Below are 16,821 nucleotides of genomic sequence, written 5' to 3' on the forward strand. Positions count from 1 at the left end.
GGAAATGGCAACCCACTCCAGTATTCTGGCCTGAAGAATCCCATGGACACAGGAGCCTGGTGGGCTGCAGTCCATGGGGTCGCAAGAGAGTCGGACATGACCTAGCAACTAAACAGCAACTGATCCCAATGGATAGTTTCTTTACTATTAAGTTGTTAAAATGTTAAGCATTTTTTTTCACTGCTTCTAATGAGTCTGGCAACTTAAAACAGATTATATTCTAGAAATGTGTTTGTATATCTGGTATGTAGATCTTAGAATTCATTTTTCCATAAAAACAGATTAATTTCTCAGTCAGTCCCAGTGCATACCTAACCCATAATGACCTTGAATGTAAGCAAGATGCTCGCCCCCAGCTCTTGGCAATGCCTGAAGACAGTCTGTGGTCAGACTGATAGCAGCACCCGACATGCTGCTCCTCGTGCTGATTTTTTCATCCTGATACCCCCTGATGCATACTTGCTGAATTATCCATCGTCATCTGTCTCTCCTACTAGAACGTTCACTTTGGGAGAGCAAGCACTCTGTTTCTTGGTCATTGCTGCGTCCCCAGTACCTAGGACAGTGCCTTTGTCACAGTCAGTTTGTTTATTGAATAAAGAAGCACCCCAGAGTTGTCCGTGATCAAACATAACTATTCTTTTTTTCATTATAGGACTTTCTTGTATAAGACATTTTTGTCAGTAACACTAAATACTAAGTTCTGCCTGACATGATGATTCTCATTGCCCGCCTATATAACAAGTCTACTCTTTCAACCATATCTGACCTTCACTTAATCCCACTGTTTTATAAAAAGACATTCTTAGTACAAATTATATTACTCTAGTAGTTCCCTGGAGGGGAATTTCTGGATCAAATAGTATGGATATTAAATCATGAATTTAATGATTTATTTTAAGAGGATGGACATTTTAAACCTCTTAAAATAAATCATTAAATTCATTTCCATTAAAATCATTAAGGTATATCAATTTATGTTCCCACAAGCAGGGTTTCTAAGTATTTACTTCACCTCACTGTCAAGCCATCATTGAGTGTTGTCATTATTTAAATGTTTGCTAAATTGATAAATGAAAAATGGTTATTTTGTTTCATTTGCCTCAGTGCTTTGATTGCTAGTAATATTGGGGCATTTGTTCAAAGGTTTGTAGGCCATTTATATTTTGTGGGTATGTGAATTGTTTCATATATATTGCCTGTTTTTAATGATGTCTTAGTAAAAAGTCTAATTTGTGTGAGCTCTTTCTATAATACAGAATATTGTATAATTTGACCCTCTGTCATTATCTGTTTGTGAGCAGTGTTTTTTTGAAGACCACGTTGTGTACTTACTTAGACCCCCTTCCCCATTGGTACTTCTGTCCTGGACCGACCTCCAGAGCACTCTTGCCCTCCCTCAGTGGGGACCCTGTCTCCTTGGGGTCCTCAGCAGCCTCTGTCTCCTCCTTGGCAACTCCTGCGTCTGCACTGACCAACCTCTGTAAGCTCTGGGACCTCAGCTCTGCTCCGTGATGCCGAAACACCTGCTCCCTCTGACAGACCCCTTCCCGACCACAGTCCCCCGCATTCAGTCCCGTCTCCTTTCAGCAGGCCTTCACTCTCCCTGTTGTCCATATCTACAGCTGCGTTTCCCTTTCTTTCAATAAAACACCAATATAATAGAAACACAGCATTAAAACTGTTCATTGTCTCGCCATCCTTAGAGTTTCCACTTCTCCTGTCTCCCAGGTCTCACCTGTAGTTTTTATTTTACGCCCTACTCTTTTACGTTTTTAAACACACTCCACGCATCTGAATTTCCACCTGACCTGTCTGAATGTTTCTTTTCTCTCTCTTCCTCCAAGGACCTCTTATCTGTGCTCTTCTCCTGCAGAGGTTTCCTTTGCTCTTACAACTACACCATCTTCTCTCTCTTCCCAGCTCCAGGCCCTCAGTTTCTTCTCCAGCTTCATCACGGCTTGCTCTGACATCAGCACTTCCTAGGGAGTCGCCATGGCGGGGAACCTGGTCGCGTTGGGCCCCTTCCCTCTCACCACTTGGGTGTCGCCCTGCCAGCCCTTTCCATTGTCGCCAATCCTCTTTCCTGTGTGCTCCCTGGAGGAACTTCCCCAACTCCACCTTCAGCCCTACCTGCTGCCTCCCCCGGGACTGTGCAATGGACTCAGAATGGGCGCTCAGCTCCATTCTGGCTCAGGAGTGAAGGAAATCAAAGTTCCCCACAAGCGTTCAGGGTTCGTTCAGGGAGAACCCCTTAGGCAAAGCAACAGAGTCAGAGGAGTAGCTTTGCCCTTCACAGCACCCCCTCCTCTGGTGGTAAATCTGACATGCGACTGTTTTCTGGCGCAGCCCCTGGGACGTGCTGCTGCGGACACAGATGCGCCTTCCTGGCAAGAGAGCCTACGGCCTGCCCGTGGACGTGCTGTGGGACACAGCCCGCGGCTGGACGGCCAGCTCCCTGAGGCAGCGAGTGGCCGATGTCTACTCACTTCCCGTGGAGAAAATTGAAATTGCCAAATACTTTCCTGACAAGTTTGCATGGCTTCCAGTGTCTAGTTGGGTAAAGTCGTGGGGCTTTCTCAAGAAAATTGAGCCTTCCTGGCATAACGAATAGATTAACTACCATTTTTCACAGACTGATAGGGTATTTACTAAGAATTTGAGGTTGAGTTTTTGTTTTAATTCAAGATGTTTAATTTTTCTGTAGAACCAGCAAACTACCAAAAGGAAAAAGAAGAAAAAGCAAGATAATTTGCAGGGTGCACCTTATTACTTGAAAGATGGAGATACTATTGGTGTTAAGGTAAGTTTTTCGCAGTAAATTTACCACTCTGAGAAAACACCAGAATCCAATGATTGTATAGAGAAGTGTTACTAACTTCTCCCCGCCATGGCAAAACACCCTAGGAAGTGCTGATGTCAGAGCAAGCCGCAGTGAAGCTGGCAGAGAACTTAGGCAGGGAGAAGAAACTGAGGGCCTGGAGCTGGGAAGAGAGAGAAGGTGGTGTAGTTGTAAGCAAAGGAAACCTCTGCAGGAGAAGAGCACAGATTAGCACACTCAAGTCTTCAAAGCATCAACAGTCCCATTTTAGATAAATTGTTTCACGGAGTGAGGGGGAAACAGGGAAAACGAGACAACTCGTTTGATGAGGCCAGTGGAACCACAATACCAAAACCTTAATTTGGGTCTGACTTGAATGAAAATTCTTTTGGAGTTTTATCACCGAGTGTGGTGCTCTAGGTTTTACGCAGGGACCTGTGTTAGGTTAGGACACTTCTTTCATTCCTAGTTTACTCTTCTTTATTTTTTTAAATAATGAATGAGCACTGGATTTTTAATATTTTATTCTCTGCTTTCTCTGCATCTGTTTAATTAGCCATAATGGTTTTTCTCCTTTAATCTGGTAATGGAGTATTACTACATAAACACACTCTCAACACTGAGCCTTCCTTGCCTTCCTTGGACAGACCTACTTTGTTGTCATATTTTTTGTATTAAGGGTTAATGATTTAAATCCTTAATTTAAGAATTAATAATTTATTAGATTATTGATTAATAGTTTGTTTTTTGACTTAGATAAGTTTTTATATTAGGGAATAAGTATTCCCTTAAATTTTTATTAAGGAATAAGTATTCCCTTAATCACCACTTCTGTTCTTCATTGTTCAATACTAAAAAATGTAACCAATGTAATATGACCTTCCACTCAACAAAGAAAAGCAAACAAACAGAAATTGAACGACAGATAAAAGAGATTCTCAAAGGAAAATATATATAACACTGTTCTTAAATACACTTTTTCCACATTTGAAAGACTATACAAATAAGCCATTAGCTCTATTAAGAGAGTTCAAAAGGTTATAAGATCAGCATACATAAAATTACAAAGTACCTGGGAATACATCCAACAAAAAGATTTATAAGACCTTTCTGGAGAGTATTATAGAAATACTGAGAGACACTGAAGCTTCAGTTAGATACAGAATCATATCACATACCATGTTCTGGGAACAGAGGCCTCACAATGGTAAAGATACCAGTAGTCCCACAGCTGTAATTTCAGTATCATCACAGTGAAAAACCATGTAAATTAAAGAGCTAAGATATTTTTAAAGAACAAGATCAGGGTGTTGCCATACCAATATTAAGACTGAGTACAAAGCTGCGGTGACTAGCTTTGGGGCAGGGCAAGACTGAAATAGAGCCGTGAAACAGAATCGCTCATATAATGAAACTTGACAGGTATTTGAGGCAGCATTAAAAATGGATTATTCAGTAACTATAGTCATAATTTTGATTGTATTTTCATAAAGAGGATCAATTTATATAAGCTGTGGACCCCATAAAATCTCTGTCCACCTCTGCTCACACCTGTACAACAATCAACATGAAGACTTAAGTGTGAAAAGCATTTCAACCTTTAGAAGATAAGAAAATTTTTATGACTTAGGTTAAGAAGGATTTCTTTAAGAAATATAAAGCATAATCCATAAAGAAGAGGATCAATAAATTGACTGCAGTTGACCCTTGAACAGCATGGGTTTGAAATGCCTGGGTCCACTTATATACAGATTTTTTTTTTCCCCAGTAAATACACAGAGTACTACAAACTGCAGTTGGTTGAATGCACAGGTGTGGAACTGTGGATACAGAGCGCCAGCTGTGGGTCTCAAGCATCCCAGGATTTTGGTGTCTGGCATGTCCTGAAACCAGTCCACTGTGAACGCTGAGGGACAACTGTACATTTAAAGTAAAAGCTTCTTTTCATCAAAGGAAACAATACAAAGTGAGAAGACAAGCCGCAAATAGGAAAAGATAATATATCAGGATACAAGCACTAAGGACTAGTGTATCCCAAATATGTAAAGTACTTCTGCAAGTCAGTTACCAAAAAACAAGCTTTGCCCATCTCTCCCCAGTGAGTAATGCCTGGCAGTTCTCAGAAAGCAGGTGAAAAGATAGCTTCCCAGTAACCAGGGACCTGTGAGATAAAGCCTGAGCTGCCAGGCCAGGCTCTCAGGACTCGGCGGCACCAGGAAACACCAGTGCCAAGTAAACAGCAGTTGGCAGCAGTCAGCAGAGGTGCCCGCACAGTGCACCCAGGCGCCTCCACTCTAGATAGAAACACCTGGAAACACCCGTGCGTGCCTCAGTGTGTGCGCGTGTCCATGCGTGCTCAGTCGTGTCCAATGCCTTGCAACCCCATGGACTGTAGCCCACCAGGCTCCTCTGTCCATGGGATTTTCCAGGCAAGAATACGGGGTGGGTTGCCAAAACACCCATGTGTTGGGGGAGGTGTACAGAAATGAGGATTGAAGACTAACACTGGAAAGAACTTAAATGACCCTCAGAAAGGGGATATGTGAAATGGGGGAAAAGAGTATTGATGTGGCAGTAGAGAACACAGCATTTAAAGCAGATAAACTGGAGCTCAGGTGTCACTGTGAATACACATGCAAGTGTTAAGTGTGGAAAAGTCACAGGACGGTCACTAACAAAGTAGAGAACCAGGTAGAACGCCGAGGTTTGCTGGGGGCCATGTTCCTGTGTTGTAAAGACAAAGATGGAAACAGTCGCACTGAATTTAACAGAGCACTTGGCTGTCGTGGGGGAGGCTTTTCCCACCTGAGGTGGAGAAGCAGGGAGCCAGCCCCGATGCAGGCCCTCAGCTGGCTTGTCAGGCATGGAAGGGCCACCGCCCCCAAGCAGCGCTCACTCCCCAGATCCCCGTGGGGCACGGAGCCGGGAATCCCGGCATCCCTAACCCGGGGCCTGGGAGGCCTGGGCATCGCCTCGCGACACAGGCTTTCCTCCTACTCACATGTGCCCAAGCGGTCAGTAGACCCGGACAGAGAGCGGCCTGTGGGAGCGGCAAGCCTGACGGCGCTGCGGGTCCCAGCAGGGTGGAGGGGGCCCCGGGGCGGCTCCAGGGGAGACGCCAGGAAGCCCAGTGCCAGGACGTGGCCGCGGGGCTACACTGACTGGGCGGCCTGCTGCACCTCGGGCCCCTTGCCCGCTCACTCAGGGCGCTCGGACAGTTCCCCCGAAGCTCCGTCTCGAGCTCGTCTTGCTCCTAGCTCAGTTTGTTCTCGTCAAGCACTAGACTGTTTCATGTTACTAATCTAGTTTATGTCAGTTTGGATATCCTGTAGGTTATTTTTTACATACATCTCTTAAATATGTAGGCTAGAAAGATGTCTGAAAACATTGCTCAGTAATTATTTTGACATGCAGAATCTCCTGGTTGAAGACGATGATGATTTCAGTAGCGTCCGAGACGACATCGGAAGAGAAAAACTGAAAGAGGTCGCCCTGGGGAAAAGGAAAAGGTGAGTGGGGGTCCTCGGCCATGGACCAGGTTCTTGCTGCGACCTCTGGGCTCACGCGCCTGACTGCAGCGTGGAACCCTGGTCTGCAGGGCATTGTGGGAATATCTGTGACCTGTTCTCACTTGACCCTGAACGTTGGAAGTGAAATGGAGAGCCCCTCCTCGACCTGCTGGGGCCCCGGTGTCTGGGATGTGAACCCGTGCTGGTCTCTCTCTCCCCGCAGCCGGGAGGCCCTCCGTGCGCAGAGCAGCGATGTCTCTAGTGTAGAGATGCCCGCCCAGGCCCGTGGACCAGAAGCTTCTCTCTCCATCCATGTCGGGAGCTTCAGATAGCGCTGCGGGCGGGGCCAGACAGCATGGGACTTCGGCGCTCCCACTCCAGGTGCCCGGGAGCAGGCCTGCTGCTCTCTGTCCTGTGCGGACACGGACTCCAGACCCCTGCTTTGTCACCAGCAGAGGGGGCTTTGGTCTCAGGCCAGCTGACCGCGCTTCTCCCAGCCTTGTGGAGCGTCCCCCGGGGGCCGGCACAGACTGCCCAGCCCCCTCACCCTGCACTTGACGCCCCGCACGTCTTTACGTGAAAGGCGGCTCGTTCTGCACTAACTGCAGGTGAGGATGCGGCGGCATGTTGGTAATCTCCGCCAGAGCGCCCGTTCAAGCTCGCTCGCCCCACTTTCCTCCTCCCGCTCTCGAGGTGACGCTCTGTACCCAGTCCCCCAGGTTTTGACGGCTCATGTCACAGAAACTGGCTCCCAGAAACACCCTTCCCCTTGGGGCTGAGTTAGGTCTGTGATTTTAAAGCGTTCCTTCTTTTTCCCGGTGGGACACCCTCTGAGTCAGGTATGTGCTGCCGGGGCACTGGCCGCCCCCCCCCGCACCTGTGCTGTCCGAGGTCGGGGGTCCTCACGGCTGCGGGCCTGCTGCCTGCGGGGCCGCGTGTCTCCCCGTCCGGGGGCCCGACCGGGAGGGGGGTCACGGCAGACAGGCCTGGAAGGCTGGGGACCAGCCCTGAGCAGCCGTGATTAAAACAGGAGAGAAGGGAAATGTGGGCCAGATTCTTCCTAATTTGGCATGGCTTAGCTGTCAGTTTAAAAGGTTTAATAGATATTTATGACAAATAGAGCATATGTGTTCCTGTTGATGGATTTAGGACACTGGGGTGATTCACTGTCTCAAGCTAACTCAGTCCAAAGCAGGAATTCCTAAGAAGATAACACTTCCCCAGATCTCAGTGATGCTTTATTGCAACTGTGCTGCTAAGTACAGTTATCATCTTGATTTTACACACTTTCATCAGCCTTTTTGGAGAAGGAAATGGCAACCCACTCCAGTAGTCTTGCCTGGAGAATCCCACGGACAAAGGAGCTGGGCTGGGCTACATACAGTCCATGGGGTCGCAGAGTCGGACACAACTGAGCGACTAACACACACATATCAGCCCTTTTATCACTGATACTGAAATAGCTCTGAACTGTTACGAGAAGAAAATGACACGTGTGGACTGGGGTCTTCGCCTGCGCCCCCGGCCTGAGGAATTGAGGGGCTGTCGCTGCGCCCCAGCTGCTCTTCAAGACGCTGACGGGACGGAGGAGTGAAATGCTGCCTTTCCTTCCTCTGCCCTCCCCCCCCAGACGGCGCCAGAACCGCCGTCAGAAACCCTCCTCTCGTCTGTGTGTGCGTCATGAATTACGTGCTGGTCGGTATGGAAGCAGCTGTGTTTTAAGAAGTTGGACTTTGGCGAGTGCTTCCGGCTCTCCAGCACCAACTCCGTCTCAGGAGACCCAGGCGACTCTCCAGAGCGCCCAGTGGGCGGGGACGATGCCACAGGCTGAGCGAGGCTGGCCCCATGCCCCGTCCAGGGCTCCCTATGCCCCTTCATTCCACCGTAACCCGACAGTAAGGTAACAGCCGTAACAGCCGGAAGCCAGAGGCCTCAAGGGAGGTCACTCACCACAAGAAAAGGTCGAGGTGCCTCAGGCGTCTGCCTGGTCTCTGCTCACCTCCTTCCACATGGAAGCGGGGCTACAGGGAGAAAGCGCTAAGATTTTGTTAAAGAAAAAATAAAGTTGGATTTGTCACCTCCTGCCTCTGTGCTGACTGCTTCATGTTCTGGCCTTCTTCCCAAGTGAACTTCAGGTGCTAAGTCGCTGGGGTTTTGTATTAAAAAAGACCAGTACTGCTTTAGAAATAACAGAAAAAAACAGAACTGTGTTTTGCTTTTAAATAGACTCATGGGAATAATTGTATTTGAAGAAACCGGAAGTGGTCTGGTTCTCTTTTTCCTTCCAGAGGAATGCAGCTACCCACGGTGGTTGTGTTAGAAGAAAACATTTATGCAGCAGGAGGGACAGGGCACCAGAAGTCCTGAATAATCCGGAATCACGGCTTAGAGAGGTCGGCTCCCCCCGGGACAGACTTAGCGGTGAAGGAAGACGGACGGGGCCTTGCAGCCTGGCCGGATGGAGACATGGCCGCCGCGCCCGTTCTCGGTCCTGCCCCATCGGTAACAGACACCACGGGCCCCGTTGGGGGTGCTGTCTGCAGAGGAGGGGAGTGTGCCGGCAACACCCAGGGACGCGCCCAGCCCAGCTCAGGCTGCCTTGCGCGGACCCGGGCGCCCACAGCGAACCCTCGGGAATGCGGTGCCACCAGCAGCCGCCGTTACACCGTCAGCCCAAGGCCTCCTTTCAAGTGCCCATGAAAGGCCTGGGCCCGATGCCCAGTCTCAAAGCGGGTACCCGCCCGCCCTGCCACCAGCTCTAGTCCAGTGTGGGGGCTCTAAGGGCCCCCCCACCCTCAGAAGCAGCCTCTCCACCCAGAGGCCCAGGGGCTCCTGCCCACAGCCTCGGGCTGGGGCGGGCCCAGTGGAGGGGGCGACTCGCAGTTCCGCGGCCAGCGGCCAGTGGCCAGGTGACGAATAACGTGGCCCGGAGCAAGTGTGCCAAGGGGGCGGGCACCACAGTCCAGCAGCGCTTCCAGAAAACCAGGCCGCCCTAAGCACTCACGCCCCCACGGTGACGGGACCCCCCCCCCCCCCCCCCGCCCCAGGCGGCTCTCCTCAGAGGCCCAAACAGCCCCAGCAGTGGGCCCCACGGTGGTGGTACTGGGGCCGCTTTGCATGGGTTCAGTCCCTGGTCAAGGAACTAAGATCCTACACCCCACGCGGCCAAAAAAAAAAACCCACAAAGGCCTGGCTCCTGCCATCCGTGTGAGAAGGACCACAGGCTCCTGAGCCCAGATGCCTGCGTGTGACTTAGGCCCTGTTTCCACATCTGTCGTGTGGGCTGGGCTTGGGGTCAGGCTGGGGACACAAGCACAGCCCTCGAGGTGTGCTCGTCCCTGCCACGTGCTGCTGGAACCAGCTGTGACCTCTCTGATCCTGTGTCCTAATCTGTAACATGTGGATAGCCACTTCGTAGGACTGAGAAGAGGAATAGGTGAGTTAATATGTGTAACGTGTATGCCAGCACCGGCATAAAGTAACAAATGTGTCAGCCAGCAGCATCGTGATCGGCCACCACTGACACGGCTCTGTTCCTTTTGCGCCCACTGCTCTAGTCATGAGTGTGTGGTCCAATTCTAGACAATGAGACCTCAGGGGAGGTCAGTGGGTGCCAGAATTTCCAAAAAGTTTACTTTTACCTTAAAAAGAGGCAAGAGCCAACCCACCTGTTCACCCACACTTTAGCCTGGACATGGTCATGTTTGGATGTGATACCTGAAATAGTGGCAGCTATTTTGTAACCATGAGGCCTGATCCGGCGCTGGCCATGTGGGAGGAGCGTGCAGGACAAAACAAGTTCTACTAAGCATAAAATGAGAGAGAAGAAAGCTTCTGGGGTGGCAACTACACATTCAGATCCCACACAGCCCTGTGGCACCCTGCCAGCCGTTTCCAACTCCATGATGCCAGCCCCCATCCCTCACCCAGGAAACGGGTCACAAAGTGACTTTGAGCTTGAAGAGGCAGCTCCCTTGTAATAAAGGTACTAGAACTAAAGAAAGAGGTGAGTAGGAGAGCTCCGGTTTGCAGTTTTATATAAAAGACTTAGAAGGATAGAACATTAGCTAAGATGACCTCAGGAGGCTGGGCTGAAGCTACATGTGATTAAGCCTGAGAATCTCAGTGCTTCCCAGCACCGCCACCTTGCTGAATTGATTCAACAGATCCTAGAACCCACACCATGAATAATACAATGGTATTCATTCCATTTTGCTTTTCGGCCACCACCAATTCAACCTATGTTTAGAGTGGCTGAAAAACATAATTCTGAATCCAGTTTGCAAAGATTTTTTTGGCAACTGATATTTTACATCAAATCAGGAAAGAATGATAAGAAATCTGACGATGGAAGATCAAAAACAGGCTTGTTTTATTTATACACAGAACAACTGTATTTACAACCCCAGATGTGGATATGTACATAGCAATACAGGAGGCATTTGCTTCCACGGTGGGCACTGTATAAATTAGGATCATAAATACGAGGGGAAGCCCCACCGGAGGGCACAAAACCTTTTCTCCAAGTCGCCAGGGATCCTTCCCACCTCCCTCTACACTGACAGGGCCAGGAGACCCCAGGGACCCCCAGGGACAGCCGCGCAGCAGGGGTGGGGACGGGACAGAAGGGCAGCCAGCCCCCCGTGCAGCGAGAGACACAGGAGGCGGCGGCGGCAGGGACGCTGCCCCGCAGACAGGCTTCATGCAACGCTCATGTTTACTCTGCTCGCTCTAACTACACTCAGAAAATGGTTTTAGGTAAACAGTGTTGCTCTAATCACGGACATTACTTTTAAACACCACGCGTCACCTAAACTGATGGCTTTCCCATGAGAGGGCGCGGAGAGCTGGAGTGGGTCCCCGCCCATGCGGTTGAGTCCTGAGAACCTCAGGCGCCCACCCCGGGGTCCCCCTCGGAAACCCGGTGCCTTCTGGCGCCTGGGTTCTCGCCGCCACCCCGCTCCCAGCCCAGCGGTTCCGAGGAGCGGGACCCCTGGGGCAGGAAGGCGACAGCGCCGCCCGGCTCACCTCCGATGGCCGGAGCTCGGGGTCGAGCTCAGCGCCCGGGGTCGGGCGGCAGGGGGAGCCCGCGCGCGGAGGAGCCGCCGGCAGGGCGCGCGCTGGGCGGGCCGGTCCGGAGACGGTGCCCCGCGGGCGGGCAAAGCGAGAAAGCAGCCAAGGCGGTGAGGGCGGGGTGCCGCCCGGGAAGCGCTCCCAGCTAGGCAGCCCCGCCACTCCGGGTCACTCAAGGCAGACCCCCGACACCCCTCCATGTCCCCTCGAAGCCCAGGAAGCCCCCTCCACACAGAAACACGGGCCCGCCTCGGTGAGCGAGGGGACGACAGGCCAGGCGTCCTGGGGACGGCGGGGACCCCGCGGCCCCGGAACCGGGGCTCCTCAGCCCAGGTGGTAACTACCCGGGCCGGAAAGGCCGGGGGCTCGGAGACGCGGGGCGCCCGGCGGGATCCGCGCGGGCGGGGAGCAGGCCCCGGAGGGGCGGCGCGGACGGCAGGTAGCTGTGTTGTGGGTCCGGCCCCGGGGCGCCGGGCCGGGCCGAGCGGCGGGAGTAGCACCATGAGGGGCCGCCGAGCCGGCTCAGTCGCGGGGGGCGCGGGGGACGCAGGCCGAGAAGGCGGAGGCTAGGCCTCGGCGGCGGCGGCGCCGCGGCTCAGCTCCTTGATGCCGCACAGGATCCGCTTCATGTGGCCCACCTTGGTCACGCCGAGGTCCTGCGGGGAGAGGGCGGCGCTCAGGCCCGGGCGCCCCGCAGCCCCAAGGGAGGGGGCGCGAGGGGATGCGGCCGCGATGACTGGTGCCCCCAAACCACCACCCGCGGGCAGGCGCCTCGCCTGGTTCCCTGAACTGAGTCCAGGGCACCCGGAGCAAGTGCTGGGCACCCTGGTGGTGCCTGGAGGCAGGCCAGCCACGCGGCCCTGTCCAGGTGCCCTCGGTGCCCTGGCTGGTTCCTGGGGTGCACCCGGAGGGGCCCGCAAGGCAAGCCATCCTGGGAGCCCGCAGCTGCCCTCCCCAAGCCGGGGCCAGGCGCTCCACACCAGCCAGCGGGCAGCTGGGGAGGGAACCCCAGACACTAGGTCCCCCTTCACCCCAACGGCTGTCGTCACAGAAGTCGAGCTGGACAAGCAGAGGGCTGCACCCCCAAGGGGTTCACAGTCCCCCCAAGGGGTTAACGTGGTTCACCGTGCAGCAAGGCTGAGCGCGTGGCTCAGCAAGGCTGAGAGCCTGGCTCCCTGCGGCGTCTGCCCTGGCTCTGGCTGCGGTGGCTGAGACACCACAGCTCAGGGGCCTCCACCTGTCACCCCCCAGTCGTTGCCCCGCTGCATGAGAACAGTGAGGAGACTGCTGGCGCTGGAGCACGGCCAGGTCACGGGGGGACCCCAGGGCTGCAGGGAGCACAGGTGCACCTGCCCAGGAGGCGCGTGAAGTACCTTGAGGTCCCTCCGCTCCAGGTGCAGGAGCTCGGAGCCCCGGATGTCGTGCCGCGTGAAGATGTCCTTATACTCACAGAGACTGAGGTGCTCCAACCAGGCAGCCACCTCCTCTGTGCCCCAGAGGTGCACTGTCAGAGACGGAAAAGCACGGGCACAGTGAGTGCCCAGAGCCCAGCACCAGGCAAGCAGCGGCCAGCACCCCAACATTCCCTGGCCACAAGCACCCCAAGCAGCCCCAGCAGCAGGCACCCCAACATTCCCCAGCAAAAAGCACCCAAGTAGCCCCAGCAGCAGGCACCCACCACCCGGTCCCAGGCGCCATCCCAGGCCAGTGCAGAAAGGAGATGGGCCGCCACCCTCAGAGGGGCGTGAGCAAGGCCAGCTGGTGTCTGTTCCTGCCGGGGCCGGCAGCCTCACCCCAGGAGGGACAGGTGGGCCTGCCCGCAGCTGAGGCCAGATCCCCTCGCCCTTCTAGAGGGGTCTGTGCACTTCTGGCCTGCAGCAAGAACGGAGACTCGCAGAGATTACATGGAGTCAGAGCCACTATGATTCAAAGAACCCAATTTCTGGACCAACACGTGAAGAAAAATCAAAGGGAGCTACCCTTACTGGCAGCAAATGCCCCCGGCCTCGAATCCGGGCTTGGGGCTGCCCAGCACCTGGGAGCCTCGGCCGTGCTCAGGGCCAACACTTCACATGGAGATTCTAAGCCCCGATTCAGTGCCAAGGAGAGAAACATCGTTTAGGGTCATTTTCTGTTATTTCCTAGCCCGTGACAGTGAGGGCCTAGGCTCCCGGGGCAGGGCCGTGATCAATGCACTGATTAATGGGGGCCAGGCAGCCCCTCAAGGAAGCAGGCACAGGGTCCAGCGTGTCTCTGTCTTGTCACCTCTGCTGTCTCCTCCCCACCTCACACCCACATCGAGCGCAGGCAGGCGGCTTGGGGCCTGTGCCCCAGAATCCGCACCAGGAGCAGGGTCAGGGCAGGGAGTGACATGGGTCACCCCGCCGCGTGCAGCGGGAGAGCCGGGGTGCAGCAGTGCGCGCCGGGGCCCCGGGGTGACTGGGGGAAGGGCAGGGGGCTGGTACCCGGGGTGCCCAGGCTGCAGCGCGCTGCTCTGTTCTTGTTGTTCTTCTCCTTCTTGAACTTGGTCACCAGGCGGAATTTACCGCTGCGACTGCGCTTGGAAAGATCCAGCATCACGTTCTGTGGGGGAGGGGGGAAACGGAGCCAGTCAGACCCCCGTTTGCCCAGGCCTCGCCCCCACTGCAGACAGGCGCGGGGCCGCAAAAAGGCCTGTCCTCGTCCTTCTCCTTGAGTTTCAGTCTTGGACCGATCACTCATTTCTAATGCCTTTTAAAAGCAGTTTTGCAGAGATAAGCATCCATTTTCATTTTCTGGGTTTTTTTTTTTCATTTTATAACATTTATTCATCATGTGATTGAACAGCTTTGTATATATCACTTAAATATCAAGACTATTCCATCAAGACTAGTAAGTTATCGGCTGATCTCGCAGCACTGCGCCGGCAGGCTATGCTGTCAGGGTCAGGAGTATCCTAAACGAAGCTTTTCCTGCACTCTTTCCTCGCCACCTGTTCCCCGAGGCAGAATCAAGGAGGGAGGGGAGTCAGAGGGACAGGGGACAGGGCGCCGGCTCGGTAGCGCGACCCAGGGCACGGCGGAGCCATCGCAGCCCCTTCCCCCTAGGTCTGTGGACCACCTCTGTCGGTTCTCCCGGAAGCTACAGCCCGGGTCTCCACCAGTAAAGAATTGCTGTGCACTCACAGACACGCACCTGCGTCAGTCATTTGTATAAACGTACTCACAAAAGAAACCTCCTTATTTTTCAGGTGTGCCAATTTCTCCCTGGCCCTGCCGGCCTGGATTCTGCCTCAGGATCCTGTCTGCCTGCGTCCCCAGTGTCTACTGCGTCCCCGCGCTGTGTCCCCGTGCTGTCTGTGTCCCCGTGCTGTCTGTGTCCCCGAGGTGTCTGCCTGCGTCCCTGGTGTCTGCCTGCGTCCCCGCGGTGTCTGTCTGCGTCCCCGAGGTGTCTGCCTGCGTCCCCGCGGTGTCTGCCTGCGTCCCCGCGGTGTCTGCCTGCTTCCCTGGTCTCTACCTGCATCCCTGCAGCGCCTACCTGAGTACCCACAGCATTTACCTACGTCCCCAAAATGCTCGGTGTGGTCAGAATGTGCAACTCTAGGACGCACTTGCAGATCTGACAGGGACGTTTGGTCACACTGAAAAATCACCGCTGGGCGTTTCCATGGAATCGCACCCACGCTGACTAGAGCTGGGCACAAGCACCTTCACACCTGGTCTGCCACGACCCTGCAGCTTCACCACACCCCTGCGTGGGCATCTTCGTGGGCTTCTTACCAAAGGCGTCTCATGTTATTTCACACAAACTGTATGTTTTATAAGGTTTCTACTAGGAAAGAGACCTCTTACGATGACATTTTCTAGTCAACGATTGTGAGCTGTTCAAGAAACTTATTTCTACACATTTTTACACTTGGCAAAATGATCACACATCCATTCTAACACGGCTGCCCCACAGAAGACCTCTAGCCCCCAGGGGACCGCCACAGCCATGGGCTTTCCTGTCCCAAGATAAGCGTCCCCTTGCGCCTCAGCGGCCTCCTGCAGGACAGATGGGAGGCAGCTATCCTCCACAATCCAAACAAAATCCTATTCCTGACTCTGTTAATTTCTTGTTCTTAAGGCAAACATGGGTTTTATTAAATTTACTTCCAACCTTTAAAAATATGAGTATTTTCTTTCATTGGTAAGACAAGGAGACTAGTAGAATGAGGCTGATTATCCACCTGTTATTTAATCTCCACCTTTTTTTGCTTTTGAAAAGCAAATTTCAGACATCAAATTATTCCACTCATAAATACTTCAGTCAGTCAGTCAGTTCAGTTGCTCAGTCGTGTCCGACTCTTTGAGACCCCATGAATCGCAGCACGCCAGGCCTCCCTGTCCATCACCAACTCCCGGAGTTCACTCAAACTCATGTCCATCGAGTAGGTGATGCCATCCAGCCATCTCATCCTCTGTTGTCCCCTTCTCCTCCTGCCCCCAATCCCTCCCAGCATCAGAGTCTTTTCCAAGGAGTCAACTCTTCGCATGAGGTGGCCAAAGTATTGGAATTTCAGCTTCAGCATCAGTCCTTCCAATGAACACCCAGGACTGATGTTTAGAATGGACTGGTTGGATCTCCTTGCAGTCCAAGGGACTCTCAAGAGTCTTCTCCAACACCACAGTTCAAAAGCATCAATTCTTCGGTGCTCAGCTTTCTTCACAGTCCAACTCTCACATCCATATGTGACTACTGGAAAAACCATAGCCTTGACTAGACGGACCTTTGTTGGCAAAGTAACGTTTCTGCTTTTGAATATGCTATCTAGGTTGGTCATAACTTTCGTTCCAAGGAGTAAGCGTCTTTTAATTTCATGGCTGCAATCACCATCTGCAGTGATTTTGGAGCCCAAAAAAATAAAGTCTGACACTGTTTCCATTGTTTCCCCATCTATTTCCCATGAACTGATGGGACCAGATGCCATGATCTTCGTTTTCTGAATGTTGAGCTTTAAGCCAACCTTTTCACTCTCCTCTCTCACTTTCATCAAGAGGCTCTTGAGCTCCTCTTCACTTTCTGCCATAAGGCGGGTGAATACCAGACCACCTGACCTGCCTCTTGAGAAACCTATACGCAGGTCAGGAAGCAACAGTTAGAACTGGACATGGAACAACAGACTGGTTCCAAATAGGAAAAGGAGTACGTCAAGGCTGTATTTTGTCACCCTGCTTATTTAACTTATATGCAGAGTACATCATGAGAAACGCTGAGCTGGAGGGAGCACAAGCTGGAATCAAGACTGCCAGGAGAAATACTTCAGTACACAACTCTAAAAGATGACGCTACGCCTTTTAAAACATAATCATGGCACCATTATCACACACGACACCATTCACTTAGCTCTAATGAACTCATTTACATCACATCTTCCCAACTGTTCCAAAGGTGCATCTT

General features: G+C 52.7%; 2 protein-coding genes across 55 annotated transcripts in view; one reads left to right on the forward strand and one right to left on the reverse strand.

Annotated features, from left to right (window-relative positions):
* The window catches only part of USP40 (ubiquitin specific peptidase 40), an 89,594-nt gene extending 74,045 nt beyond the window's left edge, over nt 1–15,549 (forward strand). For 15 of the 43 annotated variants that reach the window (XR_015155214.1, XR_015155212.1, XR_015155236.1 and 12 more), the window contains 4 exons: nt 2,350–2,560; nt 2,708–2,803; nt 6,236–6,330; nt 6,554–8,412. Coding sequence is in view for 9 of the 43 variants with exons in the window: in XM_086377269.1 (XP_086233395.1) it covers nt 2,350–2,560; nt 2,708–2,803; nt 6,236–6,330; nt 6,554–6,662 (511 nt within the window). In the remaining 34 variants the exon portion in view is untranslated. Of the gene's footprint in view, nt 1–2,349; nt 2,561–2,707; nt 2,804–4,589; nt 4,788–6,235; nt 6,331–6,553; nt 8,413–8,618; nt 9,847–14,632 lie in introns of those variants that run through there. The other 28 variants (XR_015155215.1, XR_015155225.1, XR_015155257.1 and 25 more) reach the window with 10 other exon arrangements.
* Nucleotides 10,681–16,821, reverse strand: part of DGKD (diacylglycerol kinase delta) — a 109,505-nt gene continuing 103,364 nt past the window's right edge. For 10 of the 12 annotated variants that reach the window (XM_086377478.1, XM_086377469.1, XM_086377512.1 and 7 more), the window contains 3 exons: nt 13,869–13,986; nt 12,777–12,907; nt 10,681–12,059 (listed from right to left, as the gene is read on the reverse strand). In XM_086377478.1, the coding sequence (XP_086233604.1) occupies nt 11,970–12,059; nt 12,777–12,907; nt 13,869–13,986 (339 nt within the window). In that variant the 3' untranslated portion in view covers nt 10,681–11,969. The remainder of the gene's footprint in view (nt 12,060–12,776; nt 12,908–13,868; nt 13,987–16,821) is intronic. The other 2 variants (XM_086377488.1, XM_086377495.1) reach the window with 1 other exon arrangement.

This window comes from Bos grunniens, chromosome 3 (genome assembly GCF_055505025.1).
Source record: "Bos grunniens cultivar Pamir isolate PY7600 chromosome 3, Bosgru_T2T1.0, whole genome shotgun sequence".
Taxonomy (NCBI): domain Eukaryota; kingdom Metazoa; phylum Chordata; class Mammalia; order Artiodactyla; family Bovidae; genus Bos; species Bos grunniens.